The sequence below is a fragment of the Staurois parvus genome, unplaced genomic scaffold, assembly GCF_062004578.1.
Source record: "Staurois parvus isolate SC_StPar_1 unplaced genomic scaffold, SC_StPar_1.0 ptg000048l, whole genome shotgun sequence".
Taxonomy (NCBI): domain Eukaryota; kingdom Metazoa; phylum Chordata; class Amphibia; order Anura; family Ranidae; genus Staurois; species Staurois parvus.
This window is the reverse complement of record NW_028317844.1, coordinates 3423626-3450101: the sequence shown is the minus strand read 5'-3', so window position 1 is coordinate 3450101 and position 26476 is coordinate 3423626. Positions and strand designations below refer to the sequence as shown.

General features: G+C 40.1%; 1 protein-coding gene across 2 annotated transcripts in view; it reads left to right on the top strand.

The window, feature by feature from the left end:
* Window positions 1-26476, top strand: part of FIG4 (FIG4 phosphoinositide 5-phosphatase) — a 315676-nt gene that overhangs the window by 57245 nt on the left and 231955 nt on the right. For both annotated transcript variants that reach the window (XM_089664705.1, XM_089664713.1), the window contains exons 3-5: window positions 12842-12940; window positions 16528-16651; window positions 25661-25817. In XM_089664705.1, coding sequence (XP_089520831.1) covers window positions 12842-12940; window positions 16528-16651; window positions 25661-25817 — 380 coding nt within the window. The remainder of the gene's footprint in view (window positions 1-12841; window positions 12941-16527; window positions 16652-25660; window positions 25818-26476) is intronic.

The window sequence follows — 26476 nt, the reverse complement described above, 5'->3', positions numbered from 1 at the left end:
ATTGCCTTTACTCATTATTGGGAAAGTGGGGGAAAAAAAAAAGATGTAGTACACGTACCTTCATATGCCAAGGGATCCTTTGCTGGCGGAAGGGACAGGTGGAGTCCCTCTCCTATACCCATCTAATGATACAATGGTGGTGAAATTGATGGGAGAAGGATAGTCTGTGGTTTTTGGTCCCTCTTCCAATTCCTGTAAGCATATGCTGCAAACTGGATGCTCCTTCCTATGTTGATCATTAAGAAGGGGACTCTGGAAATATTACCACTAAGTGGAAATATTACAACTTAGGAACTCTCTATATTGATAGCCAAATACGCCTGCTCCTCTGTAATGGACAGCAAACAAGGAGAAGAATAAAAGCCCTACCTCACTCTCCATCTTCTGTGATTTTCCTGTCCTATTGAGACAGACTCTTTATTAACTACTTACGGACCAGTGACGCACCCGTACATTGCTGGACTTCAAGCAGTTATACCGGGATGATGTCTGCAGCTGCATCATCCTGGTATCGTTCTTTAGAGGCAGCAGTCATCTCTCTTGTAAAAGCAATCAAAGCTGCTAACTACTCCCTCCTGGCCTAACTACTCCACCTGCCCTCCCCCCCACCATTCCGTGGCTGTCTTGGGCTCTCCCATCCCACCAGGAGACCCGAGCAACCAGCCGGCACATCCGCCATCTGGCTGGACAGCCAAGCAAAGTTGGGATCGGCTGTCCGCTATAGTAACCCAGAAGCGATTACCTGATATCACTTCAGGTTTGCTCGGAACTAAACTACGGCATTGAAAAAAAATTTAAAGCATTCAAAAACACTGATCTTGGTGTTTTGAATTCTTTTAAGTGCAAAGGATGGATTTGAGGTCTTAGAGAACCCCAGATCCCTCCATAAAAAGTACCTGTCACATGCCTATTGCTTGTGTTTGGATGTTTACATTCCTTGTGACAGTAGTACTGTAAAAGTGATAAAGAAAAAAAAAATTAATGAAACTTTGTTGAAAAAAACCCAAAACAAAAAACCTAATAATTAAAAAAACAAAAATGAAAGCGCTCCCCCCCCCCCCGTGTTCTCACGTACAAAGGTGAATGCACGCATTGGTCCCGCATGCACACACATAGCGAACATTAAATGATGAGCAGTAATTCTAACACTAGATCTCCTCTGTAATTCTAAAGTGGTAGTCTGTAAAGGCTTTTAAAGCATCGCCTATGGATAATTTACGCTGTTTGTCGCCACTGCACAGGTGTGCGCAATTTTAAAGTGTGACATGTTTGTGTCTATTTACTTGGTGTAACATCCTCTTTTATGGGTTATGTATTGTTTTTTTTTTCATTAAAAAAAAGTGTATTTTTTCTCAAAAACCTATGTTTGAAAAACCTCTGCGCAAATACCGTGATATAAAAATTGCAAAATCCAGCATTTTATTCTCTAGGGCCTCTGCTTTAAAAGAAAGAAAGAAAAATAAATATATGTATATAATTTCTGGGGGCTCTAACTAATTTTCTACCAAAAAATATAGATTTTTACATGTAAACAAAAGTTTCAGAAAAAGGCCTGGAAGTCAAGTGGTTAAACAACAACTAAGGCCCCTTTCACATGGATGTTTCTGATTGGGTCCGCCTGTCTGTTTTTCAGGTGGATCCAAGCAGAACCTCCTTTCTCCTCTATGGAGCGGCGGATGTAGACAGACATGTGTCCATTTACACCCGCCGGCATTCAATCTGATCCGATCTGATAAAAACAGACAGCTGGAGATCCGTTACCCAGCAGACTAGATCGGATGGCAATAGGGTGTACATGGACAAGTGGTCCATTTACATCCTACCGCCCATAGAGGAGAGCGGGCTGTGTCTATGTCCACTCTGCATAAGCCGAGCAGACATGGACCTGTCGTCAGAGATCAATGGACAGATCCACTGCTGAGCAAGCGGATCGCAGCCGGAGTCTGCCCCTTGTGAAAGGAAGCTAACAGTGATAAGGAAAAGCTTTGAGGTGCCTACAGTTTTTGATCAAGAAACTTTCCATGACTTGCCCAATGGAAGTTACTGCTGAGACCAGCAAGAGTGGATCCCGTCTGTGGTGATAGGTTACTGATCACAAATCATTTTGAATGGAGCATTAGTGAAGCTGACAAGTGCCTGTATAGCTTGCAGCACAATCCAATTGTTTCCTTAACAGTACCTTATAGCAGCCAATTAGATTTCAAAGTGTTACTAAACCTACAACAGTAAAATCAGTCTTTATATGCAGTAAAGCACACGTGTTATACTCGCTGTGAAACCTAAGGGGCTAATCCTCTGCACTGTGTAAAAATGCTGTTTGATCCTGACTTCTCTGATCCTCCCCTTCTTATAGTGTCCCCCTCTTATCGCCTGAGAAGACATATCGTGGAGATACTCTGCATATGCTCAGTTTGGTGTGTATTGCTAGAGAGGTTTTTTTTTTTCTTTTGGGAGAGTGCATGTGATCAGTACAGGGCCAATCTGCACTGTGCAGACAGAAGTCAGGGGTTATGCATCCTCCTAGAGCAGATAGAAAACTCCTCCTACAAGCTTTAACCAGTGCTCTGCTGGACACTGATAAAGTCACAAGACTGCTCTAACTGCTGATGAAAAAAGGTATTTAGCAGTTTATATTTACTAAAATAATTGCATTTCCATGTTCTGTGTACTGAGTGGAAGACCAGATATAGTGAATGCAGGGTCATGGGTTTAGTAACAGTTTAACTTTCTTCAATTAACTATAAGAAGAGTAATAAAAATTAATTAATTGCTATGGCTGACCTTTGTAAATTGTTCTTAACTTACTAATGAATCCTGACAGGATAACATAATATTCAGATGATGTTGGTTTGTCAGATTTTTTAAAATTAATTTTAACATTTACTGCTGACCAGTGATCTGACCTAGAACAGCAGTTCAGACACGTGGCTTTCCATGTTTCCTCACTTTCAACATTATTATTGTCTGTACCCCCGGCTGAGCTACAAACTCCGCTAATTGGCTGAAAGAGCAGAACAACAAGGGCAACGTCCAATAAATCAACACTTTGCATCAGCTTCTAGCTTCATGCTGTTCCGAACATATTGCATGGATTGGATTAGGAGCAAGTTGTCCTGATCTCTATTGATAGTTCATTTTCACCATAGCTCTCATGTCATATTTCTCAGTAGCATTCAGCTAAATACACTTGAAGCAGGCGCAGCCAAGGGTAAGAATGTTCTGCACTCAGTTTTATTTCTTGAAGAAGAATGGTGAAAAAAATTAATAATAATTGAGAAACCATCTTAACCTATAAGGAATCTGTCCCAAAACCACACACTTGCCTTGGTACAGCTGATGTATGTTTTCACTCTTGTATTCCTGAGCTGCAAAATAGTCCCAAGCCAGTCATTCCCTGCAACTAGTATGCAGTTCAGGGAATGGACAAAATCAGCTTCCATCAGAGGCTTATGAGCATGGGATTATACTTTTGAACATATTTTCTTTGATATCCTTTCTGCAATGTTTTATTATATGCCTATTTACATGCATTTCATGTACATTGTTAAACTATTTTTATTAATTTTGTTCAGTTTTGGATATGAAAATGTTAGGACCTGTGTTTCTGCTTTCCCATTGGGGAGGAAGTGGGGCAGGACCACATCAAATATCGCAGGAGTTTAACTGATTTGATGCTATACTCTGATTAAAAAGTGTTCCTTTAATTTTTTGAGCAGTGTAGTAGAAAGCAGAAGACCTAGAAGGAGCTGAAGGTTTTTTTTTGCTGTCTGTGTCTACACCAGCTGGCCATGCAGAGTTTGAAATTTGGTAAGGTCAGGAGGGACCTGTCAGGGCTCCAGGTATGACCAGAGGTGTGTGGACTGACACAGGGAAACGCAGGCTTCAGATATGGTATAAACAATATAATTTATTAAGACTAACAATACAAAACGCAGTGCAAACAAACCAAACCAACCCACCCACAGATAACAATTGATACAATGCAAGAGTCGTCAGGCAGGCCGGGTCAGTAGCAAACGGGCAAACGGAGTACCAGGAACAGGCGGGAGAGTGGTCGGGGTCACAAGCTGGATTCAGTAACTCACGGACAGTGCGGTGCAGAGGGTCAGGCAGAGAATGGTCAGGGTCACAAGCCAGGGATCAAGCAGGAGAAGTCAGCAGAGGTCAGGATCAGGCAGGGTCGGCAACAAGTCAGACAGGAACAGGAATACAGGATACAAGATACAGGGGCCCATGGAAAAACACACACCAAGGCCTTGACTGTGAGTCTGGCCATTCCTTAAATACAACCCCTGCAATCAGCTTCAGGTGTTTGGCTGACTGCAGGGGTGAGTCTCTGATTGCTGAGAGCACCCGCTGGCCAGCCCTGGTACTGCAGCCCACAAGGCAGGTGAGTCCCACCATTATTGGCAAGTCCATTCCTGACAGGACCAGATGAATTTCAATCCATGTGAGGCCTAGATCAACTTCTATTCAACTGCCTTGTTATTATATTTTCGCTTGATGATCTGTACAGGCAATGACTGATCTGTGTATTCTGATGGTGGGGGAGTCTTTCTGCTGTCAGAATACAATGACACAGTGGGAAGGATTTCCACATCCATCCTGGATGGAGGAATCGGGTCATTTTGTTTTTTGTTCAACCACTGTGATCATAACGATAGGAGGCCCAAAATGGTCACACAGACAGCAATATATACCATACTTGGACGGACCCGTAGAGAGTTTGCTTCTTCTCAATGAATGGAAAGCCCTTTCTCTGATTGAATGAGGCGAAGAGTTGTGGTGGTGATGTCACAATCTCCACCTTCTCCAGTTAGAGCATCCTTTCCATTCATTGAGAAAGTGTTCTTCAAATGACACCTGTGTTCAGTGACCTGCTGTGTTTGCTAAGGGGCCTACTACAGTGACTTCCACAGGGATCGGCCAGTTATGAACGAATGTAACTGAAAAATATCCATACCTAAACTCCAACTTTAAGAATATGTAACTAATTTAAAGTGATATTAAAGGCAGTTTTTTTTCTTTTATTTCTTTCTTTTAAATAACAAAGATGTTATACTTACCAGCTCTGTGTATTGGTTTTGCTCAAGTCCCCTGCCGCGCTCCTGGTCCCTCCCTCCTGTCAAGTGCCTTCACAGCAAGAAGCTTGCTATGGGGGCTGCCGAGCAGGCTCACTCCTGAGCCAATTCTCTGTGTATCCATTACACACACTAGTACTGCTCTGCCCCACCCTCCACAATCTCCTTATTGACTCACTGTGATTGACAGTAGCAGGACCCAATGGCTCCTGATGCTGTCTCAACCAATGAGGAGGAAGAGTCCTTGGAGAGGCGCTGCTCTTGTGCACATCACTGTATCTCAGTGGGCCTCAGGTAAGTATTGGGGGGCTGCTGCACACAGATGGTTTCTTACTGTCAGCTACAACCTCCTTAACCCCATACTGCCGCCGTCTCCCAACCCTTTAACCACTTGCCCTCCAGATGTTTTACCCCCCTTCATGACCAGGCCATTTTTTGCTGTTCGGCACTGTGCTAATTAAACTGGTAACTGCTTGGTTATGCAGTGCTGTACCCAAGTGAAATTTATGTCCTTTTTTTCACACAAATACAGCTTTCTTTTTGTGGTATTTGATAACCTCTGCAGTCTTTTTGCGTTATAAACAAAAAAAAGACCGAACATTTTGAAGAAAAAAAAAAAACCTATATTTTTCACTTTTGCTTATTAAAAATATCCAATAAACACAAAGTTAGTCATAAATTTAGGCCAAAATGTATTCTGCTACATGTCTTTGGTAAACAAAAATCTCAATACATGTATATTAATTGGTTTGTGTGATATTTATAGCGTCTACAAACTATGGTATATACAGTATCTCACAGAAGTGAGTACACCCCTCACATATTTGTAAATATTTTATTATAGCTTTTCATGTGACAACATTTAAGAAATGACACTTTGCTACAATGTAAAGTAGTGAGTGTACAGCTTGTATAACAGTGTAAATTTGCTGTCCCCTCAAAATAACTCAACACCCAGCCATTAAGGTCTAAACCACTGGCAACAAAAGTGAGTACACCCCTAAGTGAAAATGTCCAAATTGGGCCCAAAGTGTCAATATTTTGTGTGGCCACCATTATTTTCCAGCACTGCCTTAACCCTAAATAAGAAAAATTAATAATAGCGCCTATGGTCAAAATGATATAACTTACTAATAGTGTACCAGCTGCAAAAAATCACCATATATAAAGTGTACCAATAAATAAATAATTTGCGCTAGTAAATGTGTATAAAAAAAAAAAATCATCAAATCATAAGTCCAGAAAAAAATATATATATGCCAATACCACAAAAAAAATAAAAAAACTTTTAAGTGCAAAAAACTTTTGTGCAAAAAAAGTGTCTAAATATGAAAAATATTTCACCAAAAAACCTTGATAATATAATGGCAGATCATCCATAAATATATCTTCAGAAACGGAAACTCTGCAACACACCGATCCTCATCGATCGAAATAACAGGATGAAAAACTTTGTAGTTAATCGAAAATCCACTTCTCCAATAGATAAAGGACCACCTTCAAACGTATCCATGGGGGGAAATGCCAAGCACTCGAGAGAAACAGAAAGACTTCATGGTGCAATATTATAAAAACCAATTCCTTTATTAGGTACTCATTGCACTTACTCAAGAGGTGTCCCAGCCGACACCAGCATCAACAGCATAACAGCAATCACATAAACGAGCCTGGCTACTCAGCACATGCGCAGTAGCTGGCAGCCAAAAACGTAATGACGTCACATCAATCAAGCTCCGCCCTACGCGTTTCGTCATCGACGTCCAGGACGTCGATGACGAAACGCGTAGGGCGGAGCTGGATTGATGTGACGTCATTACGTTTTTGGCTGCCAGCTACTGCGCATGTGCTGAGTAGCCAGGCTCGTTTATGTGATTGCTGTTATGCTGTTGATGCTGGTGTCGGCTGGGACACCTCTTGAGTAAGTGCAATGAGTACCTAATAAAGGAATTGGTTTTTATAATATTGCACCATGAAGTCTTTCTGTTTCTCTCGAGTGCTTGGCATTTCCCCCCATGGATACGTTTGAAGGTGGTCCTTTATCTATTGGAGAAGTGGATTTTCGATTAACTACAAAGTTTTTCATCCTGTTATTTCGATCGATGAGGATCGGTGTGTTGCAGAGTTTCCGTTTCTGAAGATATATTTATGGATGATCTGCCATTATATTATCAAGGTTTTTTGGTGAAATATTTTTCATATTTAGACACTTTTTTTGCACAAAAGTTTTTTGCACTGCCTTAACCCTCTTGGGCATGAAGTTCACCAGAGCTTTACAGGTTGCCACTGGATTCCTCTTCCACTCCTCCATGAGGACATCACGGAGCTGGTGGATGTTAGAGACCTTGTGCTCCTCTACCTTCCGCCTGAGGATGTCCCACAGATGCTCAATAGGGTTTAGGTCTGGAGACATGCTTGGCCAGTCCATCACCTTTACCCTCAGCTTCTTTAGCAAGGCAGTGGTCATCTTGGAGATACTGTATATTGGAATTGATGTAGCTTTTACTTTCTGACTGCCTATCACATTTCTTGATGTGCTAAAATGCCAGGGCAGTACGATCCTCCCCCAATGATCCTTTTTTGGAAAGTAAACAACCTAAGGATTTTACAGAGAGGCATGTTGAGTCCACGGAACATTTTATTTTTTTGACTCAAATTGTTTGAAACTGACATTTTTTTTTTTTATACATAAAGTTGTCACTTTAATGATATATTGCTCATGCATGCAATGGGTATATGTGGAATAACACCCCAAAACACATTCTTCTACTTCTCCTGAGTATGGGGATACCACATGTGAGAGACTTTTTGGCAGCCTAGCTACATACAGGCCCTCAAGATCACCTCCAGGCTTTTAAAGGGAATATTTCCTCATATCACTTCCCCAATACCTATCACAGTTTCGGAGGCTCTAAAATTCCTGCATAGTACAAACACCCCCTCCAGATGACCTCTTTTTTGGAAAGTAGACACCCCAAGGAATTTGATAAGAGGCATGGTGAGTATTTTACAGATGTCATTTTTGTCACAGGGTTTTGAAAAAGAAAAAATGTAAAGCAAAAATAAATCTTTGTTTTCTTTGTTCGTTTTCCAAAAACGTGGCAACAAATGAGATCTGCAAAATACTTACCATGCCTCTTAGCAAATACCTTAGAGTGTCTTCTTTCCAAAAAGGGGTCATTTGGAGGGGATGCTTCTTCTATCCTGGCATTTCAGGGCCAACATTAGAAGCTTATGCCACACATCACCCACTCTTGAAGACCAAGTCTTTTCTAACACTTTTTGTTCACATGAAAAAAACAGTTTTTTTGCTGGAAAATACTTTGAACCCCCAAACATTATATATTTTTTTAATGCAGAGGCCCTAGAGAATAAAATGTTGGGTGTTGACATTTTTTTTATGTCACTTACAGTATTTGCACACCGATTTTTCAAACACAAATCTTTTGGGAAAAATACACTTTTTAGAATTTTAATGCACAAAAACACAATATATTGCCTAATTGTTTGATAAAATATAAAAGATAATGTTACGCCGAGTAAATAGATACCAAACATGACATGCTTTAAAATTGCACATGCCTGTTCAATTGCAACAAAGTACATACATTTTCATTGTTGATAGGCAACGCTTTAAAAGCATTTACAGGTCACCAATTTATATTTACTCAGGAGGTCTAGTGCTAGAATTACTGTCCTCCATCTGACGTCCGCTGCGATACCTCACATATATGGTGCAACTTCTGTTTACATGCCGCCACAGGGTTAACCCTTGCTCACGCAGGTCACCCTGCACAGGGGGGCAAAGGTGCTTAGTTATTTTGATTTTTTTTTAATTATTACTATTTTTTTTGTAATTACTTTTATTGCTATCACAGGGAATGTAAATATCCCCACTGACTGCTATAGGCATTGACAGGTATTCTTTTTTGAGAAATCTGGGGTCTATTAGTCTCTAGATATCGCCTATGCAAGATCCAAGATCTGTGTGATCAGATGCTTTCCCAGTTTACAAATAGCACTGTTTATATCCTGCGAAACTGAAGTGATAAAATGCTCGTAGCTTCCGATTCCTTAGACTGTAGAGGTAATTGGAGCCATTCTGGTCTCTGATCAGCTCTATGGTCAGCTAGCGGATCTGCTGGCTGCATTCTCGGATTCCCCTGTGGGACAGAAGAGCCCAAGAAAACTGTGGAAGGAAGCAGGAGTGGGGGGATGTCCCTTCCTACTGCTTGTAAAAACAATTCAGCAGCTAATTGGCCACTAGGATTGCTTTTACATGAAAGCCGACCACCAGCTGAAAAAAACTATACCAGGATGCTGGACCAGCAACGTATTAGTACATTAGTTTCATTGGTCCATGTTGAGCATATATGAAACAGCAGAGAACATGGGCATATGATGAATCGGGTCTGTGGACCAATATGAGCACAATTTATTCATTTTTGTAATGCCCATGTTGAATGTAGGTCCCAAAAAAGTTTTAAATTCAGAAACTGTGATAGGTTTCTATGCAAATTATCTGGCAAGAGCTGAATTTAGGTGGGCAGCAATGTATTATTGTGAATATAAATTGCCTTGGCCCACAATCAGTTGGTACAAATCTTCCGTGAAAAACAGTGGAAGGGCTAAATGCTAGTGCTGGCAGTGAACGGGTCTGATCATGCTAACACTTTTAGGGACACTATACAAAGCAGGCACTAGTATAATTCTGTTCATGATCGTTATATTGATCCGTACAAACACTATACTACTAATGGGGGTGATCAGCGACCTATAGTGTGAGTGTGATAGTGTGTGACCCCGTTATCTGATGTTGCTAGTGGCAGGCATGCAGTGATCAGTGAAAATTTTTATATACTGACACTGTACTAATGGCAATGGCTGGGTGACGGGGCGATCAAAGGGTTAAATGTTCTAATCTAACGTGTATGTGTAAAATGTAGTGCTTTTACTCACTCAGTGGCGTGTTCTCTCTACTCTCCCTGGACCGTCCAGGGGGACAGCGGGGGGCGCAGGTGTGTTCACACCCTAAAATAGGAAGTGATGCAAGGTTACATGGCTTTTCCAATAGCTGCTGCTCGGGTAAGTGGTTGGCAAGTAGTAAAAAAAAAAAAACCCTTAAAAAGATAAAAAAAAGTTTTTATTTTCTTTACATTATTTGTTTTTTTTTTTCTTAATACTTTTATCAGAATAGTACGTTACCACAGTAACTTTGCTTTGCAGGAGAAATAAAGAGCATTTTGCCTGCCCTGCAAAGCTTGCTGTCATGAACCTAACTCATTCATGAACCTTTTGACAGCTCAAGATAGTGATCTGTGATTGGCTGGTGCCGGACACATGATTGGCCCTATGTATCATGTGACAGCTGTGGGCCACATGATCACCGGGATCTTTATTCCGCTGTGTCCGCGAGACACAGCAGTCGTGGAGGGGGGGGAAGCGTGCTGTGCCCCCCTGTGCTAGTACAGCCATTGTGATGTACGTGTAATTCGCTTTGCCTGTAGCTGCCGCCCAGCCGCAGTACATTGCGGGCGGGAAGCGGTTGAGGGGTTTGTGAAGCCTGGAGGCGGGGCAGGGTTTAGGGTCATATCACTGCTGTGATTGGCTGTCACAGTGGTCACATGATCGGAAAGCTGCCGATCGCAAGTAGCAAATATCACCTTTCCATGTGGCGCTGGTAAATGTAAATGTAGCCAGAGTGCGCACTATCGGTACATGTTTTTTTACGTTGGGTACACAAATATGCTGTCAGTGCCAAGGAGTTAATATCCATAGTCTGGGCACAGGCACATTATATTTTTGTCTGTAAAAGTACATATAATTCTAGTCTAGAAGTGAGAACCCAATAACACAGAGGCTCAAGCCACCTTTGCAGAGTTTAAAGATTAGATAACTGGATGAAGACTTGGCAGTAACAGATTACCCTGGTGCATATTCTAATACATTTTGTCCTCCTCACTAAGCAAGTTCACGGGATAATAGTCCCACTGTGCTGCTATTCTCTGCAAATCAAAAAATCCATGTCGGTAAAATATATTTCTATATGTAATGCCTATAATTAATCACATTGTACTTAAAGTGATACTAAGCACACACACTGTTTACTTTACATTATCCCTTCTATTTCTGTATGCGGATGATGGCACTGTAATTATTTTAATTTAAAAAACCCCATCTAAGTGAATTTTTCCTAATCGATATACAGCTGTCACATGGCCCAGCTCTTTTCCAGCCTGTCTGAAGGAAACAGTGGCAGGAGCAGCTTCTAGTCCTCTGCTGCTGGTCACATGTTCACAATAAAAAAAAAACAGCCTTGGAATACTGAGTAAAATTAAATATCAATAAACTGCTTTACATTGGCATAAAAATATACATTCAAAATCAAATCTTTATTATTTTGTGGAAATAACATGGTGTGGGTGGATTTTTACCAGTCACAGGCTGTGTCTCACCCCTGCAACCTGTGTCTTAGAATAAGAGGGAGGTGAATCAACAATTAATCCTTATGTAATATTCCACCCCTATTGTGTTTAGTTGGTTAGTGGGCATGGAGGAGGAGCGAAGGAGTGGGCTGTTATTTACCACTGTGTATACGCCCACATTTGTGATTCTCTAGTCACATAGGGGAAAATACTCAGCATAGAAGCTCACTGAAAATTGAGCATGTGCAGAGTTGCCACTACAGCTGCAAAATCCCTAGCTGAATTGGGGACATGAACAGAAAATGGAAATAGAGAGCAGCAGGATCAAACAGGTTTTTTGCAGAATACAGAAAATGAAACTCATAGTGACTGAGTGAGTATGAACAGCATGTAGTACATTTATTGATATTTTTTTTAATGACGTGGCTTTAGTGACACTTTAATGAGCTCTTTCAAAGACCATATATGTAGGTGGTTGCTATTATTTTCTGGGGCCACATTAAAGGGTCATTCCACCCAAAAGTTATTTGGCAAGCTGTTTCACTTACTGGTTTCTCATACTTCTTGGGGCTCTAGCAATTGAGATCTCAGTTCCATAATTCCTGGCTCTGTTTTCAGGCACCATGAAATTTTTGTGTGTTACCTACGTGTTGGTGTTCTCACTCCTCCTGTGGCACTCTTAATAAAATTATATGTTAAATATTACTGCACAGCCCCTACCTAAACATTACAAAGCAGGAAGATGATGTAAGGATTTTAGTAAAAAGCACTTATAAATGTAACCAGCAATTTAATTTTTTTTTTAAAGTGTGTTGTGTTAATGGGGATATGCAACAACTGTAAAGTAAGTGTAATCCCAATCTGGCTGCAAAAGTGGAAGTACACTTTAAACTTGGGGCAGCAGCAAAGTCCAGGACTTTCTTAATTATATAAATACACGTGTCCACTTCAGCTGCAGATTTTAATTCCTAAGGTTAATGAAAAAAATGCCCTTTTCTGGCCCCTGGCATTAGAAACAAAAAATTGATCCTCTACCCCTTCTTCCACGATTCCAGCACGCCCACCCCGTGCTTCCAGCACATGCTTAAATTATTTATTTTTCTTTTTTTTTTTTTACAGTCTTTACTTGTTTTAATATCCAAAAAGAAATTCAAGGGTTTAATTCACCTTTTACTACCTCAAAGCGCCTAGTTTTCAAAAAGCATTTTGTATTACATTGAATTGCATGCACGTTAAATGGTGTCTGCTTTGTATTTTCCTATTGATTAAAAATGTACTTTAAAAGCTAAACAAAGCCAGAAGTTAATTAAGAATTTTTTTTTGTTTTTTTATATTCAGAGGTATTTTCTTGTGGGGAGCAATCATGCAGAAACAAAATATCGTGTTCTGAAAATTGATCGGACTGAACCAAAAGACCTGGTAATTATTGATGATAAGGTGAGTGGAGCAGAATATAAATCCAGTGAGTAGTATAAATAGTTATTTTTTTTTTTTTTAAACATAACCGTTGTATCTGTTTAAATCGGTATGGTTAGAATTGTTTTTTGTGTACCAAGTCTGTATTTGGTTTATTTGCAGTATGGTTCTTAGGTGTGTTGATCCCACAAAATCGGATACAGGTCTGGTTTGCAGATTTTTAAGCATCACAGTGAAGAAGAGGACAAAGAAGCCACATCAGGTTTAATATCTCCTGTGCTTGTTGGCTTTCCTTCCATGTTTTTTAGTAGACATTGATCCAATAAAAGAGAAAAATTGTTGGCAGATGTATGCAGATTTGTTGCAGGGGTAGCCAAGTGGTGGCTGCTTAATTCTATTATCTGCAGTCACTATTGGTAGACCTGGGGAAAGTAACATTACTCATCTTCATCCCCCCATTTTTTTTTTCGTTTAACCACTTGCCGCCCAGCCACTGTAGAAATACGGCGGCAGGGCTGGGCAAAAGCACGTTTTAAAACACGCTTTTGCAAAACAAAACCCAGCCGCGGGTGTCAGTCGCCGGGACACAGCTGGTCATTACCGGCTGTGTCCTGCCGATTAGCGGCAATCACTGACAGAGAGCAGGGCTGCAGTAGCTCTCTGAAAAAAAAAACAAAAAAAAAACTTTATTAAAAAAAAAAAAGATAAATATTAAAAAATAAAGAAAAAATACCTAGATCAAGATTTGATTTAGTTCAGTGCCAGAGTTACTGTTTGGGCAGGGTCAAAGGTCAGGATTTTTCATTTTTTTTAAATTGGTGTCAGTATGTTTTAGGTAATACAACAAAACGTGCACTATTGTTTCTGGGCTGTACTGTGGGTACAAAGAACATAACACATATGTGGTATCGATGCGATCGTCAAGAGCTAGACAATTTATTTTGGGTTGTTCTTTGGTGGTAGGTTATGATAGTAACAAGAAACACGCAGCTAAATTAAAAAAATATATTTTTTTTTTACTATTTTGGGCCAGTTATCCTTTGATAATAAAGAAAAAAAATCAGCAGATATCCATTACCATTTACCGTCCAATGAAAACCCAATTTGTCCTGAAAAAAACAAGGTGTAATTCACCTGGATGTACAAAGTAGTTGTGGTGATATGGACGGTTTTACTAACACATGTCAAAGTTGCAAGATTGCTTAGGCATTAAGATGTGTTTTACACTTAGGCGTGAAGGGGTTAATTTGTTCACAAAAGTATCAAAGCAACCTCAGATTCAGAACAACTATGCAGATCAGGAAAGTCAGAAAAATGTATGTATCTGCTTTTCACAGGTGATGTGCATAACAGCCAGACAAAGAGCAGTTTCAGAGTCGTTAATGTTTCTCTAGGAAAACATTAAAAACAGTCTGACTATTCTCGTTTTTGTTAGCCTTTGTTATATTAATATTTTCCGCGCTACCTTCTAGCAGAAATACTGCTACAGGGAGGCACGGGTGCGCAAAATCACTTGTATGTATGTATGTATGTATGTATATATATATATATATATATATATATATGTGATTTTGCAGTTCCGGGTAGGGGGCGCGCGTACGCCATTCGCGGCCTCGGCTGTCAATCACCGGGTCCCGGCCAGTGATTTCTCACCGGCACCTGGTGATCGCCGAGTATCTCCTACAGGGGAGAAACTTGTGTATAAACAACACAGATCTCTCACGTCAGCTTCTGCACACAGTTTTGTGTGGCTCTGCATAGCAGAGCCATTTGAAGCAGTGTGCTGATGGAGAAACACCGCACACAGCCTCAAAGTAAAACCACACACAGTTAACCCTTTGATCACCCCAGATATTATAAAACGATTTTATGGGTGTAAAAGCAATCGGGGTAAAAAAAGAAGAAAAAATCTTCATCACCCCCCACAAGTAGTACAGTGTCACTATGGTGACACTGTACTGCTAGGGTGACAGTATGTTAAAAAAACCCACAAAAATATAAAAAAAAAAGTAACAAAAAATTTAGAAAAATTATAATTTTTCATTATAAACTAATTTGGGTTATTAGTGTTTTTGGTTTTTTACTAAAAAGATAGCTGAATATATTTTGGCCAATATTTTTGAAGAAAGATTATTTATTTGCAAAATTTTATAAGAAAAACACTTTTTATTAAATATTTTTGGACTTCTTCATTTATATAGCAAAAAAAATAAATGTCCCAGTGGTGAATAAATACCACCAAAATAAAGTATTACCGTATTTTTCGCCGTATAAGACGCACCTGACCGTAAGACGCACCTAGGTTTTAGAAGCAGAAAACAGGAAAAAAAACCATTCTGAACTAATGGACTGCAGACACAGTACAGGAGATGACCAGAGACTGCGGACAGCACAGGGATGACCAGAGACTGCGGACAGCACAGGGATGACCAGAGACTGCAGACACAGTACAGGAGATGACCAGAGACTGCGGACAGCACAGGGATGACCAGAGACTGCAGACAGCACAGGGATGACCAGAGACTGCGGACAGCACAAGGATGACCAGAGACTGCGGACAGTACAGATGACTGCTGACCTTTGGGGAGGTGGGGAGCGGGTACCTGAATTTGACAGGTACCCGCTCTTACTTCCGCAGAGTTTTTGTTTGATCTTACCTGTTCCTCGATCCAGCCGCACGCTGTCTTCCCAGCTTCTGTAATGGCGCTCGGCATGACAGCCGGGTGCCCAGTGCGCATGAGCGAGAAGCACTTGCGCTTTGTGATTGGTCCGGCGGCTTCTGGGATCTGTCATGTGTCCCAGGTACCGCCTTACCATTCACAAAAAGCACCGCTTCTTGCGCATGCACACTTGGCACCCGGCTGTCATGCCCAGTGCCCACACTACAGAAGACGGGAAGACAGCACGCCGCTGGATAGAGGAACAGGTAAGGTCCCGCTGCAGAGCTGAGCGGCCGGCCCGGTATTCTGACACGGCCGTGGTGGAAATACCGGACCGGCCGCTCCATATTCGCTCCATAAGACGCACTGACATTTCCCCCCCAGTTTTGGGGAAGAAAAAGTGCGTCTTATACGGCGAAAAATACGGTATCTGTCTCAAAAAAAATGCTAAAAAATTCATATGGGTACAGTCTTGCATGGCCGCGCAATTGTCATTCAAAGTGTGATAGCCCTGAAAGCTGAAATTTCGCCTGGACAGGAAGGGGGTGAAAGTGTCCGGACTTGAAGTGGTTAATTTACAGTTTAAATGTTTACTGAGTGCCCTTTCCAGTTTAGTGTTAATAATCTTTTAACAAGCTGGTTCATATGTACAGTGAAATTGTAGTTTTTTGTGACCACATTAAAAATCAGTTAAGGATGAGGACATTGCGTCATGGCCATGGTCACTGTGAAAATCGTTTTCACTGTGGAATGTTATGATACCTGAAAGTGTTTTGTGTTCCATCTTTTTGCGTTCTGTAAAGGTACACCTTAGAGCACAGGCTTGAGATAATAGGATATTGTAAAAAAAGATATTTCTATTGCATGCAGGCAAAGAAGCAAGTTTCTTTTTGTTTGATCCGTTACAAGTTAATCAAATGACATTTTGAATAATTATTTTTATTTAAGCATGTATACAACCAGCAAGAAGTACGTGAGCTCCTTGGTCGCCTTGATCTTGGAAACCGGACAAAAATGGGACAAAAAGGGTCATCAGGATTATCCCGAGCTGTGTCAGCTTTTGGAATTGTGGGTAAGTTTATTGTAGCAATGTTTGATTATTACATAAAACTATAATGAAGCCACAGAAATGGATATATACAAGCAGATAGATAGTGTACTCACAAACTCTGTTTTCATGTCCTACTTTTCACTTTCTTGTTACAGTAGTTGAGCAGAGTGTCTAAATAATACTTATGCAGTCCAACTGGGATCACAGTTCAACCTAGTTCATTCTGCAAACAATATTCTGTAACAGACCTGTTCAGACATGCGCTCTCTTGTTCTGCAGATACTGTACATGTCTGTGTAGGGACACTTGCAGTGTTGTAGTTGTGCATAGTTGTTATCTGCTATGGGAACACTGAGCACTGGAGTGGGAGAGAAAAGCAGCATTTTAACTTTTTTAAGGCATTTCAAGCAAAAATCAGCGACAGATCATATGTGTGGTAAATTACTTTGAAGAAAAAAAAGGGTTTGAGACTTTGGGGGTTTATGGTTTTTATTTTAATATGTTAACGACTTGCCCCCTGCCCTATAGCAGAAATACTGCTACAGGGCGGCAGGGCTGTGCAAAATCATGCATATATATGTGATTTGCATTTTTGGGTAAGATTTGCGCACGCCACTATTGGCGGCTAGAGATGTCAATCACCAGGTCCCAGCTGGCACTCGTTGGGGAAAGCTGACAGGGAAGAGACCTGTGTGTAAATAACACTGGTCTCTCTGCTTTCAGCATGGACATGCTGTTTTGTATCTCTCTGCACAGCAGGTCTCCCTAGTAAAATACAGCACAGTTAACCCTTTGATCACCCCTGATGTTAATTCTGTCCTTTCAAGTGTCATTAGTACAGTGTCAGTGCTTTTTATTAGCACTGATCACTGTATTAGTGTCCCTGGGGATGTCAGTGGCAGTTAGTTCCCACCCAGTGTCAGAATGCCTGATGCAGTTTCACAGTCCTGTTAATAAGTCTCTGATCGCCGCCATTACTAGTATATAAAAAAAAAATCCAGCATATACAGTATATGCCGCCATTTGTAGACGCTATAACTTTCACTTAAACCAATTAATATACACTTATTGGGATTTTTTTTTTAGCAAAGACATGTAGCAGAATACATTTTGATCTAAATTTATGAAGAAATTAGATTTTTTTTTTTTAAATGTTTATTGGATATGTTTTATAGCAAAAAGTTGAAATTATTGTTTTTTTTTCTTCAAAATTTTCAGCCTTTTTTTGTTTATAGCACAAAAAATGAAAAACGCAGCGGTGATCAACCACCACCAAAAGAAAGCCATATTTGTTGGGAAAAAAATTACATAAATACATACATTTCATTTATGTACAACATTGCATGACCGCACAATTGTCAGTTAAAGTAACGCAGCGCTGTATCGCAAAAAATGGTCTGGCCAGGAGGGGGGGGGGGGGGTTAAATCCATTGGAGGGCAAATGATTAAAGTAGAACTATAGGCAAAGCTTTTTTTTTCATTTTGACTATAGCAAGTTAGGGTTGTAACCACTGTCAGATTTTTTTTTTCACCATCTGGGTCCCATTGCAGAGATTACCCTTTACTTCTTGTCCTATAACCAAAGAGGAAGTGAGTGGAAATCCCTGCAAATTATAGGAATTTCTTAGGGACCACCAGGTCACCAGAAGCAGCGTCCCCATTGGAAGATTTTCCCTTTATTACCTTTATGGAGCCTTCACAATTTGCGATTTCCATTTACTTGCACTTTTAATGATAATGGTAAACAGGATAAATAAAGAGGGCAAAGCATTCTAATCCCTCCCCATTTTCTCCAATACCAAAAAAAAAAAAAAGTTTGGGTTTAGTTGTACTTTATTATTGTTCAATGCTTACTTTTAAAAAGCCCGTATGTTGCAATGTTGTAAAAAATCCCAATTCCATTCAATAAATTTTAACTGAAAACATTTGCAAACACAAAGTTTCAGAGGTACATTTCATACTAGAAGACCGAAAAAAGTCCCAGTTCAAGATGCTTGGTCATTTGTTTACCAATTTCATTGTCAATGGTAATATTGGTAGCAAAACGTTGGTACTAATAGCCTCACAACTCAAGAAACAGAGAGGCATCTGCGGCATCAAAACACAAGAGAAAACCAGAGTGCATTAGTATGGTGTTGTTCTTCACAGTTATTTATTAAAGTAAGGTTAACAAATCTTTCCAACCCTTTTCAAGTGCTTAGGGAAGCCAGCACTCTCACCGCCTCTCACTTCCTGGTTGATTCAGAATGACCTTCCTTGTGCAACTTGACGTCCCCTACGGGTAGATTCCACCTTCCAAGGCTTTTCAGTTGTGTCACTTTTTGCTTTCTCTACGCCTCCTGCTGAATTTTACCTTAGACTCTCTGAATTTAAAATGATGTGCTGGGGAGGGCACATTTAGGCACTCTTTATCATACATTTTCTTCTCCCTGGCCATGTCAGTCCCTAATGACTGCCCTTCTTTCATTACTGCTTGGGAACAGATTCTAAATTTTACCTGGTCTTCAGACCATCTCCAGAAAGTGCATCTCTCATGTTTAAATCTTTACTCTGCACTAAGATCCAGGAATGCAACTACAAAATAATGACTAAGTGGTAAAGGACCCCATCACTACTCCATGAATGCAAGCCCTCTATCCCAGACTGCTGTTGGAGATGCGGAGTGGATAAAAGAACCTTATTAAATATTTTCTGGGACTGCCTCAAGCTCACAGTTTTCTTGGACAGCTTTCTGTTTTCTGCAAAGAATAGCTCAACAATTTGCAAACTTCACTTTATCCAGAGATCCAGCCTTTTTGTCCTTGTCATATTGTGATCCCTATGGAAACTTACTGGAAATCAATTTTAATATACCTTCTCAGCTCCGCAAAGTCCTGCATCCCTGCTTGCTTGAAGTCATAGTCTCCACCCTCAATCTAAATGTGTGGCTTCAGCAGGTCAAGACTATTAGGAGAATGGAGGAGCTGACTTGTTCTCAAAAAGATATGCAAGAAGCCTTTCTAAAAAAAAACCCAGCGGAACTGGCATGTATATGGCATGTATATATGTTCTTGGAGGAGGACAACAGGCTGATGGCCAAGGTGGAGTGAAGGAGTTGTACCCGAGATAAAACTTGTTAGGATTCCATCCCCTTTAATCTCCATATATTATTGGCTCCCCGGTGGCCTCCCACCTGCCCCCCCAACCCCTTGTTTATTTACCCCCCTCCCCCACTCCCTTTTCCCTACCCCCTTCCATTTCTTTTTTGTGTTGCATTTCCCGGTTCCTCTTACTATTTTTTCTACTTTAATAAAAAATTGATGGCTTGACGAGATTATCTAAGCTTTAGTACAGCAACCTTTCATTGCTACCCATTGTGGGTACAGTATCAGACTTTACAATTTCATTGTACCCAATTACATAGTGTGATATCTGTAAGCTTGCCAATTCTCCATACCTGCTGAATGTCATTTTTAAAAACCTACATTGCTACTGATATGAGTACTGTAGAACGCTTCTCTGTGATCTTGTTTAAGTCTATATATAAAGAGTTAAAAGGAAAAACTCTAACAAACAGGCAGGATTAAATATGATGTGCCGGTGTCAACAAAAGCAAAGCCAAATCCAGAAAATCAGCTGATCCAGAGCAGTACCTTTGCTACACTCTTTAGTGATGTGTCTTACATTGTCTTACATTCAACACACAAACTAATAGCTGTACCTTTCTCGCAGAGATATCTCCAACCAGAGGCACTTGCTGTCCTTCTAAAGTGTAAATAGTGACATGCTTATGCAATAGACATACTGTTTTGTAGCATTGCACAGGCTGCTGTTAGGTCAGCCAGGTCCTGTTGTCGGGTAGTGCGATAAGGGAACATTGCTGAAAGAAAGTTGTGATATTACAACATCTTTGTCCACTTGTATATGCTGTATTTGCCACAGGTTTGAGTAAAAGAGAGCAGAGCCTGAACGAACAACTGCCCAATGTAACAACTGCAGTTGAAGTGAAGGCATTGCATTGTGCTGAGGCTGGACAATGGCATGCACAGGAAATTGTACAAGGATTGATTAGACCAGCCTTTCTGAACCATTTTACCCTGAAGGAACTCCTGAATATTTAAAATCCTAGAGAACAGCTTCATCAACATTATTATATCCGTGGCTGTCAATACATTTAGTAAGTTGTAACTATAATATTAAATAAAAGAATAAATAATCCAGTTTGCCTTTTTAATGTGAAACCTATGCTTGGGCAGGCCAGCAGTTGTGTCCTATTTTGTATTCCCACAATCTGCATCGCCTAAGGACCTTGGTTGAGGTAATTAGGAGGGAAAGGCTATCATCACCAGGCTATTGTGCTCCCCTCTGTGCAGTACATCGCCTGACGCCCGGTGGCATACCTGGCATATTTCATACCTGGGGTGGGTTATTTTTTGACAGTCACCTTCCTTTATATGGCAAAATTATTTTCTGTAATAATCGTAAACATTATTAGTGTAGAAATGTAGTAAAAACTGTAGTGTTGTCTTACATTGGTGGTCCATGTAAAGGCCCTCCCCCACTTACTTTTGTGGTCAGGGTATTGCTCTCTTTACATTTGTGGTCAGTGAGGGAAGGGTGTATTTTCTTTGATGGTCATTGTAAGATTGCCCTATCCATTTGTGATCAGTAGGGGAATAACTCCCTTACATTGGTTTTCCACGGTAAGAATGCTTGAACGATTATTGGTGTCAATGAGTGCTTAACCGAGAAAAGGAAGAACATGCTGTTATGGCCCTGCATCAAAATGACATTGGTACCAGAACTATGCAAGTGCTGCTGGGTGGGAAATGAATCCATCCCAAATGTGTCACACCACATTTCAGAATCGCTAGTGGAACCTCCTTTCAAGGACTTCTCCCCCTCAGGCTGACAAAGCTGGAATAAACTGAAGGCTAGCATTGGTACTTACTGCCACCACAATATGCCTCCATCCATCACTGTTTGATAAAAATTATTTACAAGTATATAGCCTTTAAGTGCTTTCATACTTAGAATTAAAGTAAAGCTTTCCTTAGAGAAAAGCATGAAGGCTGCCAATGCTAGTCTCTCTCTGAAAATGCTTGCTACCTGGCAATTATGCTGACCCTTTGACTTTAATACATTGTATGTTATTGACCTGGAACAAATATGCATATCAGAAAAGTCATAATATAGGTGTCCTTTTATGAAACTGAGATCAGCGGCAATCCTGAGGATCGTTGCTGATCTCAGATCATTAGTGGTTTAGGAAACATAGATGATCAGCGGAGAACATGTTCTCCACTGATCATCTAACACACAGACTGCCAGTGTATGAAGGAGCGATGTCAGCCCTTCATTGGTGATCTGTGTTCTCCCTCCAGATTCTCCAGCCCAGAGGTGGAGAATCGGAGGAATCGCAAACAAAACAGCGATAATTTACCGCTGCTTAGTAAACTGTGTTTGACTGATCTCTTACTGTAATCTTGTGAGATTATAGTAACAGCAGCCGTTTTCTAGCGTTCAAAGTATTTGTAGATTGCTTCTCTCCTCATTAGGAGAAGTGATCTACACCGCTTCTTAAAAAGGCATTCAGAGGAGAACTGTTCCTTTGAGAATGCCAGAGAACTGAGCAGTCGTCATTTACTGCTACATGATAAAAGGACACCATAGTCTGAAGTACTTATCTGCATAGTCATTCTGGGTTAGTGACTGAAAACACTAATGAACACAGAAAGTTGGCTAGATAAGTATAATTCCGGGTTCTTCATGGAGGAAGGTACTCAGTATTTCCAGGAAGGCTGCTGTGGGCAACATCACAGGAAACCTAGAGCAACTACTGCCCAGGGACCATTCTTAGATCATCCATAGATTTTGATTTACATGAATCAATAAGCATTATGAGACCATCACAATCTGAATACTGAGTTGCTTTGTAAGTGTTCAAGTAGAACACGGCTTTCCTTTTTAAGGCATTGTTAGAAGAATGGCAATGGTAAAATTGTCAGTATGGATAAAAGTAGGCACTCCAGTGTCTACACTACAGCAGCTCGTTCAGCAGGAGGAGATGTTTTTATCAATTTCCCGAACATTCATTTGCTATAGCAGCACTCTTCTTCTTTTTCAGTGGTACACATGAGCTTTATACCACATCTCTTCTTGTTATTGAAAATATGAATCAGGTACTTTAGAACTGGCTGAATTGATGAGTAACACATGAAAGGCTGTATTTAAGTTCTAAGCATTGCACACTGGCTGAAACAGCTGTGCCTTTTAGCTCTGTACATGTGAACAGTTAAAACGCACGTGCACTTCCATGCAACTGTCACCAAATTGCTTTTATAGTACAGCCTTGTTACTGTGTTTTTAATTCATTAATTGCTACACAGAGGGCCATTTGAAGCTGTATAACATGGCTTTCTTTTTTCCTTCCTTTTTTACCTGCTTAAAGATCTAGTGTTTACTCATTTTTGGAGCCTATTATGCAAATAAAACACAGCCTTGTGTCTTTTTCAAATTCAAAATAATTGCAGGCTCTAGATGAATCATGAGTGACATTTGGTCAGCCATCCTGTGTTGACATCAGAAATATTTTTGAAAAGCAGTTGGCTGTGTTGAATAAACATTTTTTTTCTCCTTAGTTCTGTCCTTGCTGTGTAGTTTTGCTGTTCATTTTTGGGTAAAAGTGACATTTCCCTGAATGTCGCATATTTGTCTCAGGAATGCTCAAACTGAACAACTGCGATTCTAATAAGGAAATTTGGTGAGATATCCTATAATGCATATTTACACTGCACCAATGCACCATTTAAAATAATAAAAAGCTAGATAAAAAAAACACAAATACATACATAAATGAATAAAATAAAAGAGATAAATTGTAAAAGTTTTACAGCTAAAAATTTCCTGTCTCGTTTTTGAGGATGACCCCTCCAAGGGTCTTCTGTCTCTCTCCTGGATCCACATTACAAGACCAAAATGACTAAGTACATCCCACCACACAAGAGGGAAGAGAACGTAAGAGGAGGTGTCTCTAATGTGCTTGTACAAAGCTATTCCTGATGGAGGAGATAGAGAGAGCAGGGAAGTCCCAAGCAACTCTGCTACCCTTGGCGGGCAAGAAGGCTACATCAGTAGCACCACCAGCAGGGGATGTGTAATAGAGGTGTTGCAAACTTTATTCAGTTAGCAGCCTGGTCCTGGTCTCAGGTAACAGCCTGGTGCTGGTCTCCTCCAAGATTACACAAGCAATGAAAATAATTCACCGCACACAACCCAGACCTACAGAGAAGGCTGGTGCAACAGCTGAAGGCTAATGTAGCCAGCAAAATCCAAATATATATTGAAGCCAGCACCCAACTAAGTACTTGTGGTAAAATATAAATTTATTAGCATACAGGGTAAAAATCCATGAATGTAGAACACTTCCCTACATTCATGTGATTAATATTACAAAAGAGTAGTTGATGCCTGAAACAGACTTACAGCAGAAGTAGTGAAGGCAGTAATGAATTTAAACATGCTTGGAACAAACCTAGATCTATGACAATGAAAACTCTGTTCCACAAGCAAAACCGAAAAAAAAGAAACATAAATAAAAATTATTATGGCTGCTGCCTTCTTGAAAATGTGTCTAATTTCCACCTTCGTGAACCCTATAAATGTGTATATAGACCGCGCTGCCAAAAATCTGAATCAAGATTACTAAAAGGTTTGCCAAAAGTAAAAGTGCAGAAAATAAACACCAGAAAATAAAACTAATGCCCAATGTATCAGTAAGTCCCATTCAAATAATGCTTAAAAAACAAAAGATAGGTGAACAGGTGCTTGTGCAAATTTCCCCAGCCGATATGTCACATCTCATCCCTGGAGCACAAGCCAGCTGCTGGTCTTGGGGCGTTGGCAGCCACCTTAACCATAAGCACTGTATATACCTGGTGCTGGTCCCTAGGCACATATACATGTGAGTCCAGTGTAATTGCAAGATTTTATATGCTTTAATAAAGTCAGCTGCTTTGCACAGTGAACCTTTTCCCTGATGCTGTGTTTTGAGTGACAGTGTATTGCATTGTAAGGAATCCCATCCTGGTACATGTTAATGGTCAAGTTGATGACAAGACACACAGTGAGTCCAACTAAAAAAAAATGCTGTGAGACCTATCTAGTAATGGAAGGTCCATCCATTGTGGAGAGTGTAAAGCCATGTGGGGTCACCTGGACTACTTAGAAGTGGTCATGTGTTTCTCTGTTACTAATGGTACCAGCACCTGCTCATTTAACTTTTGTTTTTAAGCAACTATTATTTGAATGGGACCTACTGATACATTGGACGATGGTTGTATTTTATGGTGTTTATTCATTTATTTATTGTTTGCAGTTTTACATGAGGCTGTAATCTTGATTCACATTTTTGGCAGCCTGTATACACATTTATAAACCGAGATCTGTGTCTGGACTCAAAGGGTAAAATAATGCCCGTGGGGCTGTGTGATCTACTTGCTAATGCCCCCCCCCCCTTTAGTATGGTATCGTACACACCAAAAAGGCTCTATAATTCAGTAGGAAACTGATACCATGTGAAACTTGCACCATTAACATTCCTATTTGGATAGTAGGATCATTCATAAACCCTCTAATTTATAGTCAGAGCTCTGCATTGTTGGTTTTTCTAGTTAGAAAATACCTTGCTTCGAAATGGACAGTATCTTTGCCTTCAGCAGGTACTTAATGACATTTTTCAATATGGAAATGTAACAAATGAACATACGGGTACCTTACATATGGAGCCATTGATTTTTGAATGCATATTATTCCTTCCTCTAAACTAAACATTTACATATATGTTATTTTATCATAGTTGCTTGCCACAGTTTGTAGATTTTCTTGGGTTTTAGATATGTAGTTATTCTTGAACAGAAGTAAGCCAGTTGAGCTTTCCAGTTCATTTCAGTTAATCTATAGACATGCCTGTGCATTACAGTACAGGGACTAGGGGAAAATCAGATGTGAACATTGCCTGGTACTAAGCTTGTAATTCTTTTTTGTTTCTAGGATTTGTTCAGTTTTTAGAAGGCTATTACATTGTGCTGATCACTAAAAGGCGAAAAATGGCTGATATTGGTGGTCACGCAATCTACAAAGTTGAAGATACTAGCATGATCTACATTCCCAATGATTCTGTACGTGTTAGCCATCCCGATGAAGCCAGGTAATACATGTGGAAGAAGCTAAATAAATTATACCTTAGTTGTTTGCTCAATACAACCATGCAAAAAAACAAAAAACAAAAAAATAAACCCTTCATTTCACTTATGATGTTGTAGATGGATAGATTGTAATTTAAAGCACTGGTATTGAGGGTTAATGTAGTATTCCATAGCCCAGTTAAGGAAAAACCCTTGTTCCCCTGTGGGATTTATTTAAACACCCCTTTATACAGTCACTTTCAGCAGTGGTACTTCACCTACAGAAAAAGTGACTCATTTCTTGAAATCAAATGGGGTGGAGAAAGTTTAGGTATGTACTTAGGAGCCATATTTGTTTTAAGTCAAAATAGCCATTTGTAATAATTGAAATCGCCACTCCACTATTTATTACCTGTATTTTTAGATGCAAAATGTTATGCAACACAGTACATAGAACTATAAAAATCAGTTTCTAACCCCTAGGAATCTCAAAATCTAACATCTCTAGCTTGCTCATACACATACGTGGGGCCGATTTAGAATGGATATCAATATTTTCTTTGTTATATTCCACAATATTACTCAATACTGTAGCCTGCATTTTACAGCTCATTTATAAAATGTAGGCCTTGCGATTTAAATCCTTTGTACTTCATGGAGTCCGCTTTGCCTAACACAGCAG